Source organism: Lonchura striata, chromosome 4, assembly GCF_046129695.1.
Source record: "Lonchura striata isolate bLonStr1 chromosome 4, bLonStr1.mat, whole genome shotgun sequence".
Taxonomy (NCBI): domain Eukaryota; kingdom Metazoa; phylum Chordata; class Aves; order Passeriformes; family Estrildidae; genus Lonchura; species Lonchura striata.
The window spans coordinates 37,661,891-37,685,038 of NC_134606.1; the positions used below are offsets into that span (position 1 = coordinate 37,661,891).

The 23,148-nt window shown below is 36.0% G+C and overlaps 1 protein-coding gene across 1 annotated transcript in view; it reads right to left on the minus strand.

Annotated features, from left to right (window-relative positions):
• Nucleotides 1-23,148, minus strand: part of PALLD (palladin, cytoskeletal associated protein) — a 186,221-nt gene that overhangs the window by 85,392 nt on the left and 77,681 nt on the right. Inside the window, exons 9-10 of the mRNA XM_021555592.2 lie at nt 21,856-21,975; nt 20,748-21,060 (exon numbers count right to left, since the gene is read on the minus strand). Coding sequence (XP_021411267.2) covers nt 20,748-21,060; nt 21,856-21,975 — 433 coding nt within the window. The remainder of the gene's footprint in view (nt 1-20,747; nt 21,061-21,855; nt 21,976-23,148) is intronic.

The following is a 23,148-nucleotide window of genomic DNA, read 5'->3' on the forward strand; positions in this document are numbered from 1 at the left end:
TTTTCACTTTGCCACTTCAGCAAAAGAAAGCCATTGTAGAAGCAGTTTTATAGTTTTTTGTCTTTTTCTTTTTTATTTTTTTTTTCTTTGTGGAAATAGTTTTAGAGTCATGTCTTTAAAATGAGAAAAACCAGCTGCAGCATACAGCTCATATCAATGCACATGGGTCCATGCTGCAGCCACTCACAAATACCCAAACACAGATACCCTACAACCATTTTTATGGATGTTTAGACTAAGTGCTACTATAAATACTACATGCAATTGTACATTTACTTTTTTAAAGAAACCAGTTTCCTTTTCCCCCCCAAAAGCAGAGCTATGAATAGAAAAACACAGATACAGACTCATTTTCAGCATTGGCCTCAAAAGCTCAGACTTGCATACTGGTGTCTGACATCAAAAGCAAGAAGTCCTTTGGTGGTGGAATTTTGACAGCTAACAAAAAAAAAAGCTCCAAACATTTTTGCACGTGGACCAGACTGTAGATTAGAAGGTGGCATGACTGCATCCTAATTTATCTGATCTTTTTTACTTCTCTCTAATACTGAGAAAAACACTCAACTGCAAATATAAGTTGTAGAAAAAGAAATGTAACCATAAAATACAAATTATCTACTTGTTGGGAAATAGAATTTGGCATCTTTTCTGACTATTTTACCTCAGATTGTACTGTTTGATGCAATTTTTGCTTTACAGTCTGATGCTTTACATAATTCTGTGAAGTGTCTCCATGGCTCTAAAATAATCATAATTCTATATGAATTATTATTATGTTCATAGAAGATAAATATTTTCATTACTCTGCAAAGAGGTTTCAGTGTCTCAGACATGCACAGTTGGTCTTGGCACAATTTGATGGAGACCAGCATGTAGCTAGGGACAAAGAATAGAAATGGTAAGTGGAACAGAAACATTTTCCATCAATAATTTCAGGAATTTGAGTGCTCCCCTCTTATTCAGTCACTTCATCATCCCTCTAGGCACCATTGCTATAGTTTCCCACCTCTCTGTTGATACAATTGTTTGTGCAATTTGACTGCCATGTAACATAAATAATATTTCTAATAAATTATTACGATTTATCTGATCACCTCAGAGACAATTTATTTTTATTCTTCTCTCTCAAATAAATTGCTAGTTGACCTATGAAGAAAAATTCACAGTCGCATTGCATACATTTGGAAAAAAATAACTTTTATTGAAAGTACAAGATGCAAGATTCCCAGTAGCACTACAACTGAAGGAAAGGAAAGCTTACCCTGAAGAGGACCAGGACCTGCATTTGGTAATTTTCATAGTTAGGGTGCTTGTCTGGTTTCAAGTAAATGGCATGAAAATGGAAGGAATTTGGGGAGAGGCTACTATGAAGAGAAAAGAATTGAGGGGAGGGAGACAAGACAGGGAGTGGGCAGGAAAAGGAAAAAACCCAACAAAATAAGTGGAAAGGAACAGTGCTTTACACTGATCTGTCCCTGTGGAAGTTTCTACAACTCTCCAAATGAGCTAGAATTCCCTCATACTTTTCTGAAGCCTAGGGTGAAACTCACAAACAGAGAGTATAAATCAGTTGCAGGTGTTTCTTTGGAGTCTGATTTTCTAGGATACTTCTTACTGCAGCTTTATCTTTTCAGTTACCAAACCTCAAGGGACTGTAAATCCTCAACAAGAAATAAAAATCAGCAACATAAGGAGCAGATGAACTCATGAATAAAAATCCTGGGACAGAAATCCTTACTCTAAAAACCATTTATACTGCACTGTCATGAAACAGAAAAATTAAAACAGCAGAACAGAAAAGCCCAAGAGCAACAATAATGTTTATTCCAGTAGAATTAGTGAGCAGGAGAGCATCATTACTGGAATGGCAGGAGTTCTGAAGTCACAGCTTCACACAGAGATGTTTAAAGGTGTCACTGTTATTCAGAACCCACTGCCCACTAGCACCCTAGAGCCAGCACAAGCATTTATGTAGGGCTCTGCTGCATTTACTGCTTTTCACTGGCATGGTGCCCTGGGCTACTCTTTATCTGATCCAAGCAAGAAGATCCATGGAACCAGCCTGGCAGAAGGAAAGCTAGAACAGGGTGGTGGCAGCTTTGACTTACTTTGTTGGAAGTGCATACATGAGACTACAGCCTAAACTAATCTTCTCACATCTTTCTGCACTGGTATGTTGAAAGTAGGCCAAAGCAGAAGAGGCCTCCTGGAATGTGTATCACTAACATTATCTGTTACTGAGAATCCATTAAAAAAACTATGAGAGAAAAAGCAATACAGAAGACTGGGAATATTTCAAACTCCCATCCATCTAACAAAACTATGTTTGCTACAGCAAATTTAAAATACCTCCTTCACTTGCTATGACTAACTTGCTCTGAAATTATTCTTAGCATTAAAAGTTCTTTGAAAGATCACAGCTGTACAGTACACAGTAAAAACGTTATTCAAACAGAATATTTTTTCTAAGGTTTCCATGGAGTATTTGTAGGTCATTTGGTTATTACAACCACCCACTAAAAACAGTAACCGAAAGTATGCAATTAATTGGTCTAGAAACAACTGCTGTCTTTCCTCTTTCCCAGAGAACATTTGTAGTGATTTGGAGTTACCCTGCCTTGTTTTGTCAGGCTCTCTCTGACTGAGCTGAACAAACCAGTTCTAAAGAGTCAGCTTCACTGTACCTGAAACATCTGGCATTTTGGTAAAACAAGAGCATATAAAATGCAGTTTGCATTTAGAGCTACAGATTTTTTGTTTCATTTAAAAACAGTCGCATATAAAAATAACCTTGCAACTATATACTGCCAAGAAACTCAAATTGTAAATGCACTATCACTGTTTTACATTTTCTGTGCTGCTTTAGCAGTCTTATTTTGTCATAAATAATGCTTATCTACATATATAAGTTGACTTACATACAAAGTTGACTCCAGTTCCAGCAAGCTTAGATTAGATACCCAAAACCTGACTTCTAAGAGATTGTGTGAACCCTGCATGAAGACTGACCTCTAAATGACCATGCGAAATGAGCCTCACCAGTGAGACACATATTCTATCTACCCCTCTGGAGAGATAGTGGACTGCTCAGATTTGCTTCTGAAAGACAACGATGTAGAGAAGGCAGTTGTAGACGCTGTTCTTGGCAATCAAAGCAAAGAGAAAAAGATCCAGTCTTAATAAGTTTGAATCTGTGAAGAATTAGAAGCACACAGCATCCTAATACTCTTGGAGTAGCAATATGCTGTATCTATTCCATTAATAAACACAGAACTAGCTTGAGGGATGCATCTTCAGCACAACTGTTAAATAAGGAAAAACCGAGAACAACAGCCAAAAAACTCTTACCAAAACTAAAATGAATGCAGAAGTATTTTCCAGGTAAACACCAGAAAATCAAAAGTGAACTCACATTTAGCACACCTTATGCCTAGTGCAATGACTATCACACACAGTTTCTAAATTGGAGAGACTGAGGTTTCCTTTTGAGTACTGCAAAATATTTTTAAGTAAAGGAATCTTCAAAAAGGATCATCATAGGAATACACATACACATGTACACTACTACCTATTATCATAACCATAGATCTAATCCAATTACATTTTAGATAATTTTTATACATAGAAGGAAGGATCTGATAACCCTATTACTTCCACATTCTACAAGCTGTGTATATCATTATTCTGAGGACTGGTAAGGAGTACAGCTGGATTCTTCTCCAAGCCGCGCAAGACTAAATAATCTATAATTTTTTAGGAGCTTAGAACTTACAAAAATTTACAATGGTTTGCAAACATTCAAAAAAGATGAAATTATTAGTATCTGAAAGCCCATTCTCCTTACTTTCATGTTAATATATACAGCTAATTCAAAGGTCTTGTAGAAGTCTATACCTTTCCAAAAAAACCAACCAAACAAAAAAAGAGTATTATTTACTTGTATCAAACAAGAACAAAAGACATTAGAATTTTGGCCTAAATTAAGCTACAACATTACTGGGTTTTTAGATCTCTTTCCAAGAATCTCCATATACATAGGATAAGAAGTAGATACTCCAGTAAATCTAAAGAAAATCAGAGTCAAGTCATTGCAAATGAAAATGGGATCTGGAAGTTTATGGTTTTTATATTTGTGAAGTTTACATTCATTACTAAAACAAAATTTACAAAATACCTTTGGCTTCTCAAAATTGTTTTGGAATTTATATCAGATGTTTTATGTTTATAATACTTCTTTCTCATTTTAGAGAGAGTATTTCTCTCATTCACTTTTTATGAAGTTTTAGTGAACAACCTTTCTTCTAACTACAAATTAAAGCTGTAAAATACTTGGGCCAAAAACCAACTGCTTTCTGACAGCTTATGAGAAAGCCTGTGGCCATATTAGAAAGAGATTCTAATTTATAGAGGATAGTTGGTGGTATAAAGCAATAACTAGAACTGATTATGATGTTTAAAAGTATATGGATTCCCACACAAATAAGAGCAAATGGGTACAGAGTACTCACAGAATTTGTGCTTATTTTCAAAAACGTTAACAACCAACAGCCAACATCCAAAGCTGACAGAGTTACTGTCTGGAATCTGGACTCCTAAAAAAGTTATTCTATCCTTAAATAACACTGTACTGAATTTTATGTTGGCAAAAAGTTAATGTTTTCTCTGAAACATTCCATGGGTGAGTAAACATGAAATATATAAGTGGTATACAACAAATTGCGTATAAACAGCTATTTCCTATCCCTAATACTTCCTTTAGTAAGTTACATTTATGTTTCCCAAATCCCCAGTCATTGATTTCACAATGTTTTCATTAAAATCATACTCATAACTTATCTGTTATTACATATTAATCTCTATCTGAAAGCTTTACAGAATATCATTATCCACAGCAATGCTTCTAAATGTTTGAGTTCAAATAATGCCTGGTCAGGCTTGGCAATCCAGTGCTTGCTCTTTCACTGTTTGAGTATAAAATGGGATTTAGATGTGGCTTCAGCAGGGGTTCTTAACATGTGCATGCTTTTTCAGAAGAATTAGATTTAATCTTTCAAAACTGTCCCTTTTGTCCTCAATTTTATCATAAAAGATTTACTATATCAAAATTTATTACAGAGAGGTAAATATTTTCTAAGAATTTACTTCTATGCCATTACTAATACCAGGATTAATTGTATGGTTGTAGTAAAAGAATATAAAGACCACATTTATGTACCTCACATTTTACCAGAAAATTCGGGTTTTTTCAGCTATAAAATCTTATGGATTGCTGAATAAATATTTTCATTCATAAAATCGATGCCTATTGTTAGAAACACCATTTCAGTTAGCTACAATCTCTTTCTTTCTCTCAACTTACATAATATTATACTTTTCTTAAATAAGGGTTAACATTGCCTTGCTTTAGTAAGGCTGGTTCTCTGGAAGAAATCAGAGAGGCTTGTTTAGAAAAGGATTTGACATGCATGCTCTGTCCTGGTCAGAACTGGCAGAACTGGCAGAATGAACCTCTTTTAAAAAGCCAGCTACATCAAAGCCTCAGAAGCTCATCCACTTGTATATTTAGCTTACTAAAAACAAAATCAAACCAAACCCCTTTTCTTTGTTTTTTGGCTACTTTTGATGAACTATACTTTATGTCCCATAGCATTTCTTGCAGATAGTTCAGTTAGTTACCAAGCAAAACACGTCTGTATTTTCTCCAAGTTCGCATACTCATATTCAAAAGCATGTCATAAATCTAAAGTTTCCAGCATTTTGAGTTTCAGTTTGACAAATTTGCATAAATCAATTAGATACCCTAAATAAAGATGACTGAATTCTGTCTTTCACAATTTTGTGTCTAGTGACTTTCTAGTAATTTTTCTCATTCTGGCACAAGAACAACACACAGCAAAGCTATTTATGGATGCCTTCACTGTATTCCTTTTAATACTTACAGAGAGAATTGGGAGGATATAAAAAATATCTCTTTACCAATCAGCACAGAAGATTACCCTGTTTTGGGTAACTTCTATTCCTGACTCAGGTTAAACTGAAATGCTTTCCTGAAAGTCACATATGATTTTTTCTAATGAAATCATCCTGTCATTTGTATATTGATAACTTGTTAGAAATTCTTGTGCATCGAGGATAAAACAATTGTTCTATAATGGTCCTAGATGTCTTCACAACCATCTTCTCATCTTCTCTCCATAGAGAGAAGCAGAGAGTCTTAAATGAGGTGTTAATAGCCACATTATAGGAAGATTCTTATAAAAAATAGAATCTGCTGCCAGATACTGCCTAAAACAATGTGATAGCAAACAACAGGGAAAGTTGAACAAAAAATTGTTTGTTTATAAATGCCATGGGAGATGGACATGCAATATTCTGAGTAAAAGAAAAATCTGGACTATTCCTTGTTTTACAGTTTTTACACAGAATCATTAGAATTTAACTAATCACCTTAGCCATGAGAATACAGTGTAATAACTTAATTAACTGCTGCTAATTCAGCAGTATCTCTAATAACCTGTTTTAGCTGTTTCAACACTTACCAAGAAGAGAGGAGTTGTTTCCCTCCAGTTTTCCTCATTCTCAGACTATTGTGAGAACAGTATTTGCTACTTCCACTAGTGTGACTTTATGATGCTTGTATTCTCAGTCGACTGTTCTGTTTATGCTGGATTTTACATTCTGCACGTTTAAGACTGGTTCTGAGAGCAAAGGGGAAAAAGAAGCTCACAGCTTGTTTGCACAAACTGCACTTGCTGTCCTGCGTTGTCCTTTATGGACTGTTGTCTGCAGCACAGACAGCGAGAGAGAGTGCTCCTTCGCTTTTAGTTAGTGTTTTTTAGTTAGCTGAGGCCAGAAGTTTTTTGGAACTGTTCAGCTATTGTTCAATCCGAAAAGACCAGGACTATCAACTGGTGGGGGGGCCCCCCAAGCTGCACTGTGGCTGGGACCTGAGCCCTGGAGAGACTGGAAGAGAGCCAAGCTACACCCCATGAAAAGGACTCTCTCTGAATTTGCCATCTCCTCAAAATAATGAAAGGTTCCATTGTTTAGTATTACTAATTTTTTCATGTTTGTGAGTACTTTGCTTGTTAAATAAACAGTTTTTTCCACTTGTCTCCAAATAAATCTTTCCCAAAACAATGATAAAAAAGAGCCGCTTGAATTTGCTTTCCAAAAAAACCCCATTAGAAAATTTCCTCCCAGATTTGCCCTAAACCAAGACAAATACTTTTTGGTGCCCAGTGTGTGGCTTGAGAAAATGGAAAAAACCTTTACTGATTGCATTTTAGTTTCATTTACTCTGTAGTGGGATAAAGCAGTCAGTAGCTATGTTGCTTAAATTCATAATGTCTTTCTGAGTGAAAGCCTTCATGTGTTCCTGGTCCCTAGGCTTTTTAAAAGTTGTAATACCTTTCTGGTCCCTAAACTTATTTTCTTAGGTGGAGATAGCTCCAATATTGTCCCTAACATGAAGCTTTTACAATAGAGGGGCACAGATTTGGGTTGCTATTTTGCTGAGCATAGTTATAATGGTTTATAAGGAATTTAAAAAGGTACTGCAGTTTCCTCAAGATATGTACGGTTTATGGTTTCTTCATCCTACCCTGCGTCCTAGTTCCAATAGCATATTTTGGGCATTTAATTGTAATTGCACCCAAAGTGTTAGAAGAGGAGCAGGGAATAATGCTTTTCAACCTTTCTTTTCCTTCCCTTCTTCTGCCTTGAACCTGCCACATCACTTTTTGATAATGTTTGATTTCACCTGAATGTTAAAGAGACCATTTTCTTGGTATTTTATCTAATAAGATTCTTCTATATAGTTTGCAACTTGTCTAAATTGAGGGATATAGTTTGCAACTTGTCTAAATTGAGGGATAATATGTCCAGAAGAGCTGGTGAAATACCAGACTCAGGCATGGACCCAATCATAAAAAAATCTTGAGTGGCGTGGAGAATGGGAGGCTATGGGCCAAACTCTGACAGAATTTTCTGAGCCTATAACCTGAGACTTCCATGTGAACAAATACAGAACTCAGCTGAAATGGGAAAATATCTGAAAGAAAAGTGCCGTCATGATTCTAATAAAAAAAAAGCTAATTGCAATACGCATGCCATATGCTTATCACATGCTGCTAAATACTGTAGGGCAGCAGACAGAGGCAGGGGGGCAGGGAGATAAATCAGCAGCTACCCCAGTCACTCAGGCTGCAGCTAAACCAGACAATGAGCCTAAGCCCACAGCTGAACCCGACCATGAGCCTCAACCAAGAGCTGCTGCTCCTACCACAAGATGTGGGAAACACACAACCAAAACTGATCGGCCAGTGAACAATGATGATCCAGGGGAAGGACCCTCCAAGCCAGCTCCAGCAACTGACTCAAAATCAGAAGTCATACTGAGTCTTTTTCCCTGAAGGATTTTAGTGGCCTAAAAAAGGATTACACTCAATGACCTGATGAATCTGTAATTAATTGGTTAATACATCTTTGTTATGCTGCAGGCGAGGGTACAATTCTGGATAATACCAAAGAGAGGCATTTGGGATCCCTGTCACATAATCTGATTATAGATCAAGGAATGATGAGAGGGGCTAACCCTCAGGGGCTAATCTCTGAGCATGGACCTTAAGAAGTGTGAGACAAAGATATCCGTGTACAAACGATCTTTATATGCAGCAATTACCACTTCATGATTTAATGAAATTATAAAATATGTTTGGGGAACATTAAATTCAAAAAATTGTATGGGTAGCCTTCTGCAATAAAACACATTATTGCAACATCAGTCAGTTATGAAACCCTATGAGCTATTGATAGAAAACCTCAAATTCTTCTGTGCCTCTTGTCTTTCTACTGTAAGAGAGAAATATTCACATAAGAAAAATAAACTGGACAAAGCAAAAGTATCTGCATCAGCATCAAAACTGCAGAGTCCTGTCTCAGGGACCTTCACATTTGTACCATGCTGTTTTTAATTAAGTTGGCAATTCTTTGTCTTTCATTTACACAAGCACATAGAAGGGGAAAAAAAAAGAACACAATAATTACCTGTACTACAGCAATAGCAGGTTGGACATTTGTAATGCTGGACATTTATAAAGGCTTTTTTTGCCTCCACCCCCCAAATATTTTGTTTTGACTCTGTATGCAGGACATACAGTCCCCTGCTGTGACATACCATCAAATTCTTCTGTGACTTTAACAAAGCAAGGAGAAGGCTCATTACATAATCCCAATGGCTGTGGATGCTAAAAGGATGCTTCTGCACACTGAGTATTTTTTACACACATTTCTAGGGTGTTTACTCATAAACAGCATCATGTTATGTGTTTTAGTGGAAGCTGAAGGCACACAGCTTTGCCTTCAGGGGCTGACTTGGCAACTTCACTCATACAAGAATTTACTAGATAAAAAAGTCTGGAAATATCACTAAAGTCCATTTTAGACTGTGTTGAGAGTTAAGTAAACATGATTAGCAAAGGAACTAAAAGGGTAGTTGTGAATTTCTGCTTCTGACAGAAAACACTGCTTATCTTACATTACTTTAGGGAGGAAGAGTTAATTCCCAGAGAGCATTATAAAAGTAAACAAAAGTTGAAGTGTATCCAAAACTCAAAATTCTAAGCAATTTCTGAGTAAAATCTAAGTCAATATAATTATTTCCCGAAGTATTCGAAATACTACAGATATTAATTTAAAAAAAAAAAAAAGACAAAATGAAGCACTTCAGAGGACTTCACACTTCTGTATAATATCCAATGACGATTTTATCCTGTAAGCAGTTATGAAAATTCATGAATTTTAAAGATGGAATTAATATGCATGTTGGAGCAATTAGTTGTCAGAAAATAAAATCAGACTTTTACAGTAATGTCTCTGATTTTACATATTTTGAATATTTAATTATAAAATAAAAAGAATTTTTCACAGAAGTGACAACAGAAAAAGTTACTAGTGAATTCTGGAAGCTAAGAAAACAAATATGCCTCCATCCTTTAGGTAAAAACAGAAGCAAATTGCTCCAATAAAGCTGTTGTCACTTGTGACTGCTTGAGTTTTCTCTACATGAGTATTAACAAGTCAGTTTCTCAAATGAAGGGTGCTATCTAGCAGACATTAAACTTTCCCTAATCTACAACAGCAGCAACCCATTCCATTATGCTTTACCTTTTGCAATATACTGTTGATACATTAATTTATTCACCTATCAGGGAGACTATGCTGCTACTAAACCACAAAATTGCATTCTTTGACCAGATCACCACTTGCATACCTATTGTTACTGAAACCTGGAGAGAGAGATTCTGCAGAGATACAAGGTTTTATATTATCTAATAAGCTTCTTCTATATAGTTTGCAACTTGTCTAAAATGAGGGATAATATGTCCAGAAACGCTGGACACAATTCCTATCATATCAAGCTGAACTAGCAAGAGGTGGCATTCAAGTACTCTGAATGCAGGTTCTCATTAGGACTCTATAGGCTTTAAGCGTAGTAAGCTTACTTCCCTCATTCTCTTCCAAACTGAAAAAATAATAACATTGCACTGCTTGCCAGCACAAATAAAAACCAAAGAAATTCTTAGTTTAAGAAATCATTTACAGGGGGAAATTAAAAAGGAAACAGGTACAGATAGGAATGGTGAAAAAATGCCAAAGGACTTGCACAATGCATTTACTGGCAAGGTACTTTATGAAAGTCCAGGAGATAAACATAGATAAATTGCCATCAGATCAGTACCTGTTAAAGTTTGGCACATACACTGCATACACACAACACTATAGAAAAGCATTTACTTCCAGGTTCTGTGTCAGTCTCTAACACTAACAGAATAAGCAGAAAATTATATAATGAGAAAGTATCCTTCTGCAATCAGTGAGAAATTTTAAATATTATCCCATATACCACTTGCAGGTTCAAATATGTTTCTAATATTTTTCTACTTTATTTAGATACATTTAAAACTAGAACCAAAGTTTGGCATGTTAAACTCACATCTGCCACATTCACAAATTACCAGCAGTTTATAATTTGCATGTCAAGTCATTGGTAAAATAGCTGGTTTATCAATAAGAAAACACCTTGCCTAGTAATTGATGAAATAGGAACTGCAGGCATACTTTTGTGTGGGTACATTGATATCCATTTCTGCATTCAGTGGAGAGGAAGTTCTGCTTTTACCAAAATTTTAATTCCTATATGTCAGTTCCAAGAAGGCAGTAGAGTTTATAGGTGCTGCATGATGGTTTTTATATTAGGAAGCTGTAATGGATTATAAGCAATTCCAAAGCTATATGTGTCGTAGTCTGTTATTTTACAGTTTGTTCTTCTGTAGTATGTTTTCATTTTCCTTGTTATAATCTTGTAATGGTTCATTCTATGTACCCCAATTGTCTTCCCTAATGGTTCAGTCCTGAGTTGTTTACCACAGTTTTCCCCACAAAAATGTATGTCAATCCACAAGTCAATCCACCTGTATACCTGCCTTGTTCCCTTGTCTTACCCCTGTCTGTCAAAGATAGCACACTCCTTTGGTTCTGGAATGTTCCCTGTCTCTCATCCCTTCCTTAAAGCAGAATTGGGTGTGAGGTTTGCTCCCTCCCTGTGTTGGCTTCTACTGGGGAGCCCTTGCCCTGCACCCCTCCCCTAATGCCTCCTGTTGCTCAAAGGTTGTGTCCTCCCCGTGTTCCCCCAATCCCCTTCAGGTTCAGATGTGTCACTTGCTCTGCCCCCTTTGGGATTAAATCTTTGGAGACTCAGCCAAGTGTCCTTCCCCCATTCCTGTGCCTCGGTTTCCCCGTGCTCTGTCCCTGCTGTGCTCCCCACCCGCAGCAATCCCCGCGCCTGCCCCGGGCTGGGCACAGACTCGTGGGGACCACTCGCGTGTCCGCCCTGCGGCCACCGCGGGACAGCTGCCAGCGATCCTCCATCCCGTGGCCGCTGCCAGCCGGACTCATACACACACAGGTTTTTTTACGTGGTCAACACACTAACTGTTTCACAGCCATATATTAAAAATGAAATATTAAGACACAGAGAAATTATAAGCACTTGCAGAAATTGAAAACATCAGAACAACAAATCAGAACAGGACTATGGAAGAACACCAAAGGTGAGATTAAGAAACAGAATGGGTTTTTCACTCAAATAGGTAAGAAAATGACTTATTGATTCAAACTCTAAGCATACTATTAACACAGTCATTTCTAGAAAACTAAATACAGAACGTAATGTCAATTTTATTAAAGCAAACCAGTAAAAGCATCTAATATTACAAAGAACTTACCAATTCTGAAAAATCATTTTTCCATAGTGTCTTTAATGAAACCTCTTTAATCCGAATTTTCACATTAAATATTTAGGCTTCTACCCTGTCTTTCTGACCCACTGAGAACTCATGCAATTTGATCTGCATTTTATCTGTCAGGACCATGCAAGTATTTAAGTCCTTCAAGCAGGAAAATGAATGCAGCTAATTATTTCTCTTATTAAATACACTGCAGAGTTTGGCATGGATACCTAAAGGCCTGCCACAAGGTAACAGGCAGGAATTCTAGAGCATTCCAGATATCAAACAAGTTAGGTTTTCATGAGTTTGGTTTTTTTGGGTTTTTTTGACAAACACTACATACATACTATATATTATCAAAAGATAAGAGACTGATTATATTTCTAGTAAACAACTGTTCTACTTGATACTAAGGCCAACCCTTCATCATCCCCTGGAGACACTTCCTACCCCAGTGGTGGAATTATAGTGTGTAAATACAGCTACCCTGGCCTTTTGGGGTCAAAAAACTTTGGGGTCTTTTCTGCCTTCCCTATGACTAATTTCAAACCAAATACTGAAGTTGTCCTCTGCAGCCAAATTCTAGACTTGCGCTTCCAATGAGGTGTTTCTTACAGGATATAAACAAGACCTCTGAAAGCAGTCCAGCTGCTGTCTCTTACATGGTTTTGTCAGTGTTCTAGAAAGTATACATTTATTTCCTTGACAGATATCTACTCAAGCAACACTGCTCCCTCCACTGGATATGCCTTTTCCATTCCTACTTCCATAAAACCTCTAAGAGAGCAATAAGGTTTCTTAAGACAAGGATAAGGCTGACAGAGCAAGACCTGAAGCATTGTTCAATTCTTAGGTCTTCTTTGCTATCTTTAATTACCTCTATTAATTCTGTTTATGACAAAAAAAATAGCATATAGAATTTGTGTAGCTAAGTTTCATAGCATGCACACTGAACCAGAAAAAAGCAAATGCCACTGAGTTCCAACCTCTTATTTTGGTCTCCAGAAAACATTTCTTAACACAGAAAATTTAAACACAATTAATATAAGTAAATGCAAGAGATAACAGCAGATATACCTGAGAACAAGCATGAAAAATTGAAATGGTATGCAAGAAAAACTTAGTAGTACAATCACAGATGAAAGAAGCATGGAAACCATCAGACAATTGCATCACTTTCATAAAAAAATCTGGCAGATGTTAGGAGGGATCATAAAAATAATAAAATCAAGTAGCTATATAACTATGTGAGTTTATGATTAAGCTTCATGAGCTAGCACCCTGTCCAGCAAGTCTCCTTACTCAAGGATGGATTCACACTTCTGCAGAGCTTTTTTAAAAGCATGGGCATGACCAACTGCAGGTAGACAGGTAGAACTAATTGCAGATGGTTTCTATGATAGGGTAAATTCCAAGAACAAGTTTATTAAAGAGTAGGCACTGGGAGTGTGAGGGTAGCCAGCATGTGAACTTCTGTTTAACAAGCTGAGCTTGTGTTTAGATACTTTTTTGGCTATATATTAAAAAGCATGCAGCAAATTAGCTATTCAGAAGTTATCCTTGCTAAAAACATCCAAAATTACCTTTTTAAAAAATTATTTCTTCAAGGAAGGATTAGCAAAACAATTACTAAACAGTCCTCATATTGTTGAAGATTTCCAGCTGAAGTCATGTAGCTTTGAAATCACATTCAAACATAACTATTTAACCCAACTGCCATTCACATAATTATGCTTGTCTATCATAGAGAACTGTAGTGTCCATAATACTTTGAAATTCGTGTTATCAAAAGGAACTTTATCTATCCAGATTCTACCAAACACATTTTCCAAAGAAAATGAGGACTGGCAGAACAAGCTTTGGCCAGTTCCTCTTGCTGTCTCATAAACTGATATTGGTTGATCTTTTATTTCAATTTGTTGACTAATTGAACATCACAAAAGGTATTGTCAAAACCTGTACAAAAGGAACAAGCATGAATAAATACTGCATTTTTAAATATTAATCAATTTCCATGTCATATCTCAGTCAAGTAAGGATTTCCAGTCTCTCATTTTGGATTAGAATACTAAGTGCTGTACGCAGAAGTTTTTTTTAAATTTCTCAACAGACCTGGGTGCCAAAGGAAATGTTAGTGCAATCTTCTGTTGTATTAGTTGCAAGCTCTTCGCCTGAATCAGATGGGATCTTTCTCTAGGAAGTCGCTCAGAAGGCAAAAATGACAGATACACTATTATTGAGACTTTAAAATTTAGTTTTTCCTGAAAACCAAATCCAAAATTACAAACAACTTCTGTTTTAGTTTTTCAGCTTTGTCTTCTATCTTCTACAGTTGGAGTTAGCAGTCCTGGCAAATGGGTTTAGCTGTAGCAAGATAAACAAAGGTGGTTCAAAACAAAAACTATATCCCTTCTCATCCACCTTTCTTCTCATAACCAGCATAAGATGATATATTTACTATTTCAAAATTATATGCAGACTGTATATTTACATGGTCAGGGATGAAAGAATACCAAGGGAAATGTGGCTGCATGCCATATTCAATGCCATGTAAAAATTAAGTACATATGATGATTAGACTGCAAGGATTAGCATGCAGGGAAGCATTTAATTATTTTGTTTGAGATTTCTATCCTGTGATACCAGAAGAATCCTTGAATATTTCTGCAGGATCTCCCAATCCAAAAGCATACTGAGAACCTCTCAGAAAACGCTGCATTCTAGAACTGACCTTTCCTTAAATTTCCTTTTGCTTGATAATTTCCAAGTATCAAATCCACTCCGTTATTTAGGTGAGAAGGAAACAAACAAACAAACAAAATTAACAGAACTGTTTCATTTCAATGCTTTTCACTTATTATTATCGAAAAACTATCCATAAACTATTTGCAGATGGATAGTACAACTCTTCCTGCTATATTTTCTGGTTCAAAGGTGCATCATAAACTGTTGGCATAGTATTCTATTCAACCTTGTTACACAAAAAACCAAATTGCCTTATTTACATAATCCACCTCCCACCCCCAACATTTGCTATTCTTTTCTTAGAAAAAAAGCTCATTCTTGGTACTTTGAGGAGCTGGTGGTGTCAGTAACAAAGGTGTGAGAGAGGCAACAGAGCCGTAAAGGCAGAAAGGAGAGGGAGAACACTCTTGGAGGCACTAAAGATTTTTACAAGTCTAAAGCATATATTTAACCAAAAGCTTAAAATGCACAGGCTCAAGCAAGTGGCTGAACTTGTGCACTTATATCCCAGAAGACAAACCATATCATAGGCAGCACCAAAAGAAGCATGACCAGCAGCTTGAGGAAGCTTACTCTCCCTCTCCTACTCCTCTTGTGAGCCCTCACCTGCAGTGCTGCCTCCAGCTCTGGGGTCCCCAACATAAGACAGACATGGACCTGTTTGAACAAGTTCAGAGAAGGCCCTGAAGATGCTCAGAGGGCTGAAGCACCTCTCCTGTGAAGGTGGGCTGAGAGAGCCAGGTTGCTCAGGCTGGAGAAGAAAAGGTTCTGGGGAGACCTCAGAGCAGCCTTTCCAGCACCTCAGGGGGGCCTGTGGGAGTCTGGAGCAGATAGGACATATAGGAGTGATAATGATAGGACAAATAGCATTGGCTTTAAACTGAAAGAGGGAAGGTTTAGATTAGGTATCAGGAAGAAATTCTTTACTGTGAGGGTGATGAGACACTGGAAAAGGTTGTCCAGATAAGCTGTTCATGCACTATCCCTTGAAGCATTCAGGGCCAGGCTGGATGGGGCTTTGAGCAGTCTGGTGTCGTGGAAAGTGTCCCTGCCCATCCCAGCAGGAGTGGAACTAGATAATCCTTAAGGGTCTTTCCAACTGAAACCAATCAATGATTCTATTAATTTCTCTCATGTCCCTGCTTGTCCTATAAACGAGATTACTTTCAGTGTTAAAGTACAAATCTGAAAAAATACCAAAGTTCTGTGTGCATACCATGATGGTGACACAAACAGTATATGTATTTTGTGACTATTTCAAGAATATTTGACTTTTCTGTTTAAAAGACTGATTAGCTTTTATGTAGGCAGGATGTACACTTACGTGTCTCCACCTACTTGGGTCAGACAACATCAGTGCCAAAAGAAGAAAAAACCTAAAAAATAAATGTATCACCTTTAACCTCTCTTGTTTTTCAATCTATTGTTAGTAAGGTATTCAGACTTCTATTGCTGCATATTTTAAAAGGCTTAAAGTTCATTTGTGATTACCCTTTGACACTATGTTAACAAAGACAGAAGCAAAAAGGAAATTTCTCAGCAATAACTGCCTCTGGTTTTGGGTCATGCTATTCCTTGATCTGAAATAGGTAATGAAATGTGACTTTCAACCTATTTTTCATAACTTTCCTATTTCCTCTCTTCTGTCTTCCAGTGGTCTCAGAGATTTTCACACTGATCCAAGATCACAAAAACTACTAATGCCTTGTTTTAAAATTACTGTTATCTACTGCATTCAGTCCACAGGTGTACCAGGAGAAATTATAACACTTCATATTCCTTTTCACAATTTGCAACTTTTGCATAAGAAATGAGTCTGAGATAATGGGGGAAAATCCTATTTCTTAGTATATTCTCCAATAAAACCTTCTCTATTTTCATATATTATTTGTTATTATTAAATTATAAACCCTAGTCCAAGTACTTGTTGATCACTGAAATGGAAATGCTTCACAAAACTTTTCCTTGTTTTAACTCCATTTCTGCTAAAAAATATGTTGGTATAGAATGAGAGGAAAAAAACATTACAAATGAAACATCAATGAATTAATTGTGAAAACAGATGCAGAAAATACTCTGCACTTGTACTATTATCAAGGGATTAACCTTATATGTAGTTATCCCGCTTTACATTTTAGCAAATTTAGTTAGCATGAGTTATTTCTACTACAGTAGAAAATATGTGTAGATCAAGGTTTAATTGAGGGTAGGCTTTAACAGCAAGATAAAGATCCAAAGGTCCTTACCAACCTTGAAAGAGCAGAGTAGATGAAACAAAATAAATGGATATGAATAGACCTTTGCTCGTGAATGTAAAGCTACGTGAATCATTGAACTGTTTCCTATTCTCACATATTATTTTTCCATCCAGCTCTTCTCAATGTATTCTGAAAAGTTGCTTACTGTTTGCAGATATCAAACACAATTATAATGGAAATAATAAACTCTCTTTAAGCTTACACTCTTTGTGGTCATTGTATATGACAGACTTGGATAACACTCCAACACAAAGAGGCTGGACATGAGACAACTGCAGAGAAGCTCTCTGGTCAGGTGTTAGAGTTCTAGACAGTCAGGAAGCTCTGACACCACACTGAGTCTCTGAACTTTGAAATGCTGGCTTGTTACAAAGCCAACAAACATCACACAGGTACATCCAGTAACCATATGAACACCATCTTTTTTCTCTTACTGTTTTAACAGACGCATGGAAAATTAACAGTGATACCAAGCCACTTAAATGGAAATTCTTCATTTGAAACCATAGACATGTTATAAAAAGTCCTACAGGACAGCCTTGTGTCTTTTTTTGCAGACATTCACACTGAGGATTATAAGGGATATAAGGCTCATACACAGGCTTCACACTGAAATTACTATTAACATAATTTTACTGATTTTGAGCGGTGCAAATTATCATCTTAAGATAACACACATTGCTGGGGATCTTCTGAAACTCATCTGTGCATTACAGCATTGTGGGCCAAAAAGTCCAAGGCACAGTAATAGCTCAACCTCCTCAAACAGGTCACTGCAGCAGACATCAGAATCACAAAAATCAAGGTTTTTATGTCTCAGTTCAACAGTCCTTTCACTCTACAGAAACTCATGTTGCAAACAAGACAGCATGAAATATTGTGCCTTTTAAACATATTTAGAATTACTGTCTTCTAGATTTCACTTTAGCAAAATATCTGGTTTTGACTATTTCCCTAATTAATTCTATATATATATTTTCCCAGTTTGATATTGTCATATTAAACTCTTAAATTTTCTTAGCATCACACTGAAACAACAACTAATGATGCCTTAAGGATCATTAAAGTGTCTGTAACCACAGCCTGAATGTTTTTTAGGACTTTAAAAACACTTTTCAAGCCTGAAAACACTTACAGTAACTCTCTATAGCATGTCCACTCTTGCATTAGATTGAATTGTGATAACTCATTACTTATAGGTGTTGGTTACAGCTACATTGCCAAGATGCAAATTTATTTCATACTTCAAGAACGTACTCAATCTCTCCCTCTTGTTAAATTAAAAATAATAATAAAAAATGTAAAACCAAAACTACCCTATCATTCCCAAAGTCTTTGCAATTAATTTCAGTGTTGGCTGAAGAAACTGTTTTCAGACAGTTCACAGATAAACCTGTTAAGTAATTTATAATTTATTATAAACTCAAAACCAAAATATTATTTTGGAAATTTAAAACCAGTCTTCCTGAAAAATAAACCTATTAATGATTTTCAGAAGCTTAAAGCTCTCTCCATAGTTAACAATTATTAGTTTAAATAATTTTTAAAAAAGGTTATAAGTGTATAAGCTCTTATTCACTTCTAGTATGTGCTGATTCTGTCATCTAATACTCTACAGACAGATACAATTCCATAGATGAGTTATTTTCAAGAGAGATCATTCTTACAGTTGAGAGAGCTACTTTACTACTCAGCTAATTTTAATGTCATTATTTTGTTCACTTTTACTAAGGAAGCAGTTTTCCAAATGTTGAAAGCTGATTTCAAGTCTCTGCAGTCAGTCATTTCTTTTTCTCCTCTTGTTGGCACTTTTTCCCTTCCTTATTCTATCACTGTACTTGGGAGCAAAATACTTGGCTGAGGAGAAGGCAAGATTTCAATTTCTGACAGCAGCACAGATGTACACAGCCTTTGACCGAGGAAAACATGTATCTTGACTGCAATCAAGATCAGTCTCTTGTGCATCAAGTGTTGTTAATTGCAAAATATAGGAATCAAGAGTAATTACACAAGGGATTCCAAGGTCATCAGTTTGGACATCAGCAACTGAAGGGACTTTTGCAATAGCATCCCTCTCACGTTTCTGTATTTTATGTTGACTCTGTGTTTAACAACAAAACAAATTTCGCAGACATAGCAGTGAATGTTATATAATGAAGTATTTTACACCACATTCTTTCCCTTATCTCAGGCAACATTGCTTCTGGGAAAGAAAGGTCTGGAGTGAAATTTCTTTTTTACTGCTCTGCTGGAGACACTATCTCCTTTCTTCACAAGTGGGTCTTGCCACAGATACATACGCTGGGTACAGGACCATCTGGCTTTCTCCATATCACATATCATCTGCAAGATGCCATCCTCAGCAGCCTCCCTCCCATACACGCAACCACCACCATATATACTGTTATTTCACTACTCTGTTGTTCTAATTCTTCCACTCCTCATTCCCTTGTACAGTTGCCAGAGACTGCTTAGAATGACAAAGAGCAACTGAAAGAAAAAGTGGTGAGAGTGGAAAGGGAATACTGTTGGCTTGCTGCCTCAAATGTGTTTTTGTGCATTTAAATTCAAACATGAGTGCTAAAATAACAGGATTTTTATATTTTGTAAATTTCATGTGAAATCATGGAATAAAGCAAATGACCTAGCTAAGCTTTAAGACAATGTTTCATGCTTCTTCTTAAACACACTTTTATAATTTTATAATTTACAAATCCATTTACTATTGGTGCAAATGAAATAAAGTAGCATTTTAGTTCATCACATTCCAAATATTCTTGAGGGAGATGGAAAAGAGGAATCTGTGCAATGTTAAACTCAAACTGTGAGTTAACAGGGAACATAATATTGCTTATGCATAAGATATCACCATTAACAAAAGGTAAAAATGTTACTGTAACTTTTTTATCACTCATTTCTCTGTCCTTTCCTAGAGTTTTGCCTTCTCAGACTTTTAGCTATAAGAGAGCAATTTTAATCTGGCTGAAAGCAGAGCAAGATATGTTATTCATAAACATAAGAAATAACAAAAAAATTACACATCTGAATATCTACTGACTACAGAAACCCAAGTGCATGCAGAAAAAAAATACCTAACCAGTGCTGAAAGAGAAATAGCATCCAAAAATCTCAGGCCACTATGACCTTTAGGTACAGTGACTAGGGAAAAAAAGGCACGGAGCAACAGCCACTACAGTATTTCTCTATTTGTGACTTCATCTTCAACTTCTCTAAAGGCATTGGGATATAGAATGTACTTCCCTTTGATGTAGCATTACATGAAGGAAACAAGTGTCACCTGTATTCAGCTCTTTGGCACATAAATCATAGCAGCAGCAAGACTGTTCAAGGGACAGACATTTGTCTAATGCTAAATCACTTCAGGCAAAAAATTGCTGTCAGCAAATATCAAGTTTATAGGAAAAAAAAAAAAAAAACACTGCAAAATACTCACAGCTTTGGTTTGGCAAGCACAGGTGGTGGTTCCTTAGTAGGTGAAAGCAAGACAGCTGGAGGTGGGATGGATTTATCACTATTTGACTTGCTGTTAATCATTCCATTTACTCCATGAAGAGGATGAATGCCATTTGATTTTTCCTCAGATGTATTGAGCTGTTGTTGAAGGTCTATCACACCAGGTCTCAACTCAGTGTTGTTTACTTGGTGCGTATCTGTAAGTTTCTTAGAAGGAAGCTCAAGAGAGCTAATTTCAACTGGAGAAAGTGGTGAGAAATGATGGAAATCATCACTAGAGCATTCCAAGCTGGCTAAAAGAAATAAAAAAGAATATCTCTTCAACAAGTCATAGACATGGTAAATACAAGGTGTATTTTCAGTTTTTTAAAGGTGAAGTATCTTTGGTTTTATAAAGGTATTTTTCTAGTCTTCCTATTGATAATTTATGCTTTCTATTGAAAATTTATGCTATTATTTAATTAGATACATGGGTGGCTATTCATTTTCTGAGTGTGCCTCATGCAAAAGGCAGAACTAGAAACCTTAGGGACTTCTCTAATTCTATTTCAAGGAATCAAAGCACTAACTGAGATTGACAAGTATGGACAACAGCTAAAACAGGACTTCCTGAAGTTTCAGGATCACTGAGGAACTAATAATTTAAAAATGTTGAAGAATGCATGTATACATGGCAAGTTTGCAATGACAGCTGGGTTAGTGCATCCAACGACAGTATATATGGAAACATATCACAAAACGAAACATGTAACAGTGTTTTATTTTACAGAAGGCCACCTTTAGTAAAATCGTTTCATCTCTTTAATTTTGCCTCTGCTGCCATCTAGTCTTGAACCCCAATGCTTAAGATATGCCAGGCTTGTGGCAGAACTTTAAGAATGTGTTTCTCATTAATAAAAATATTAAACTAGGAAATGAATGTAAGAAACATTCAGTTTGCTTTATATGAATGCAGTGAGGTTGACAATCCCCATTTCTTACAGCAGCCATTTTCAACAAAGAAAGCACACTGACAACCTCACAGGTAAATTAATCATGTAAGATTTATGACTAAAAGCTCCTCACTCCTCTTTCTCTTTGTCACATACCTGAGCACACAGTTAGTTGTGCACTGCTTGTTACTGAACCATGTTCATTTGTTGCTGTGCAGGTGAAAATTCCCGAATCTTCAGGAAAGGTTTCTGCTATTACAAGTGTACATATCTCTTCTGGAAATAAACAGAAAAATAAAGTGCATAATAAACTATTTAAAGTACCATGTAGTGTTTTATGCAGTGTATATATAAAGGACAGAAAATAGACTTTTACAAAGAAATATTGTGAGAACTGCAGAACTTCCAACATAAATGGCTTTAAGGAAAATAATTTTGCATCTGAAAGAAGTAAATTCATCAAGCTAAGTTTTAAAAACTGGCTTGAACAGTAATTTTGCAGATACAAGTCTGTGCATTTTACATACTCAATGTTTTTTTAATGCAGGATAGTACTAATTAATACAAATGAATGTAATGATTTCCAGAAACAATTATCTTTGCAAGTTCTTTTTGTGTCTCTAAATAACACCATCAGTACAAATATCACCAATTCTTTATCTAATTTATTTTTCTGTATTTAATGAAACATTCATATCATATCCCATTTCCAGTAAAACTAGGAAACATTTTATCACCACTTCTGTATATACTAACCAGAATTAAAAACTCCAGATTTATAAATATTCCCCTTATGCAGAGTTTGGGAAAATAATTTCTGTCACTGTCTACACAGAAGTGAGAATTGATACATTAAAAATATAATAAAAACCGATATCCCCAAAACCTATTCAGAATGCTGTGACAGACATATTCTGTAGCTGTTTTAAATTTGTTCATTCTACTTTGATAAGCCATGGTATAGGCTTTGATTATACCATGGTTTCTGTCTGAAAATTTGTGTGAAGTATATTAGGTTGAGTTTTACAGGAAAATTTACAAAATCAGTTTTATCCATTTATAATAGGCACACTTAACTCTTTAGGCATATTTTTTCCAGTTTCTTCCAAGAAGTCCCTTTATTTTATCTCTACTTGTATGGTACAGTTTTTTTAAGATGTCACAGTACGATGATCTAAATAATCCCACTATTTTCACTACAGATAAAATTTTATACATGAACAATGCTACATTACAGGTCTCCTCAATTAATTCAGTCGATTTTGTTTATGCTGGTTTTTTAATCTCAAAACCAAAGCAGAGAAATTTTATAATGTTCAGTTTAAATTAAAAAAAAAGAAAAATGCATTTTGCAATTTGGACACTTACACATACTCCCATATATTATCACATAACCAGCTAAAAAAAGCATACCCTAAAATGAGGAAAAGTAATTTAGAATCTAATAAC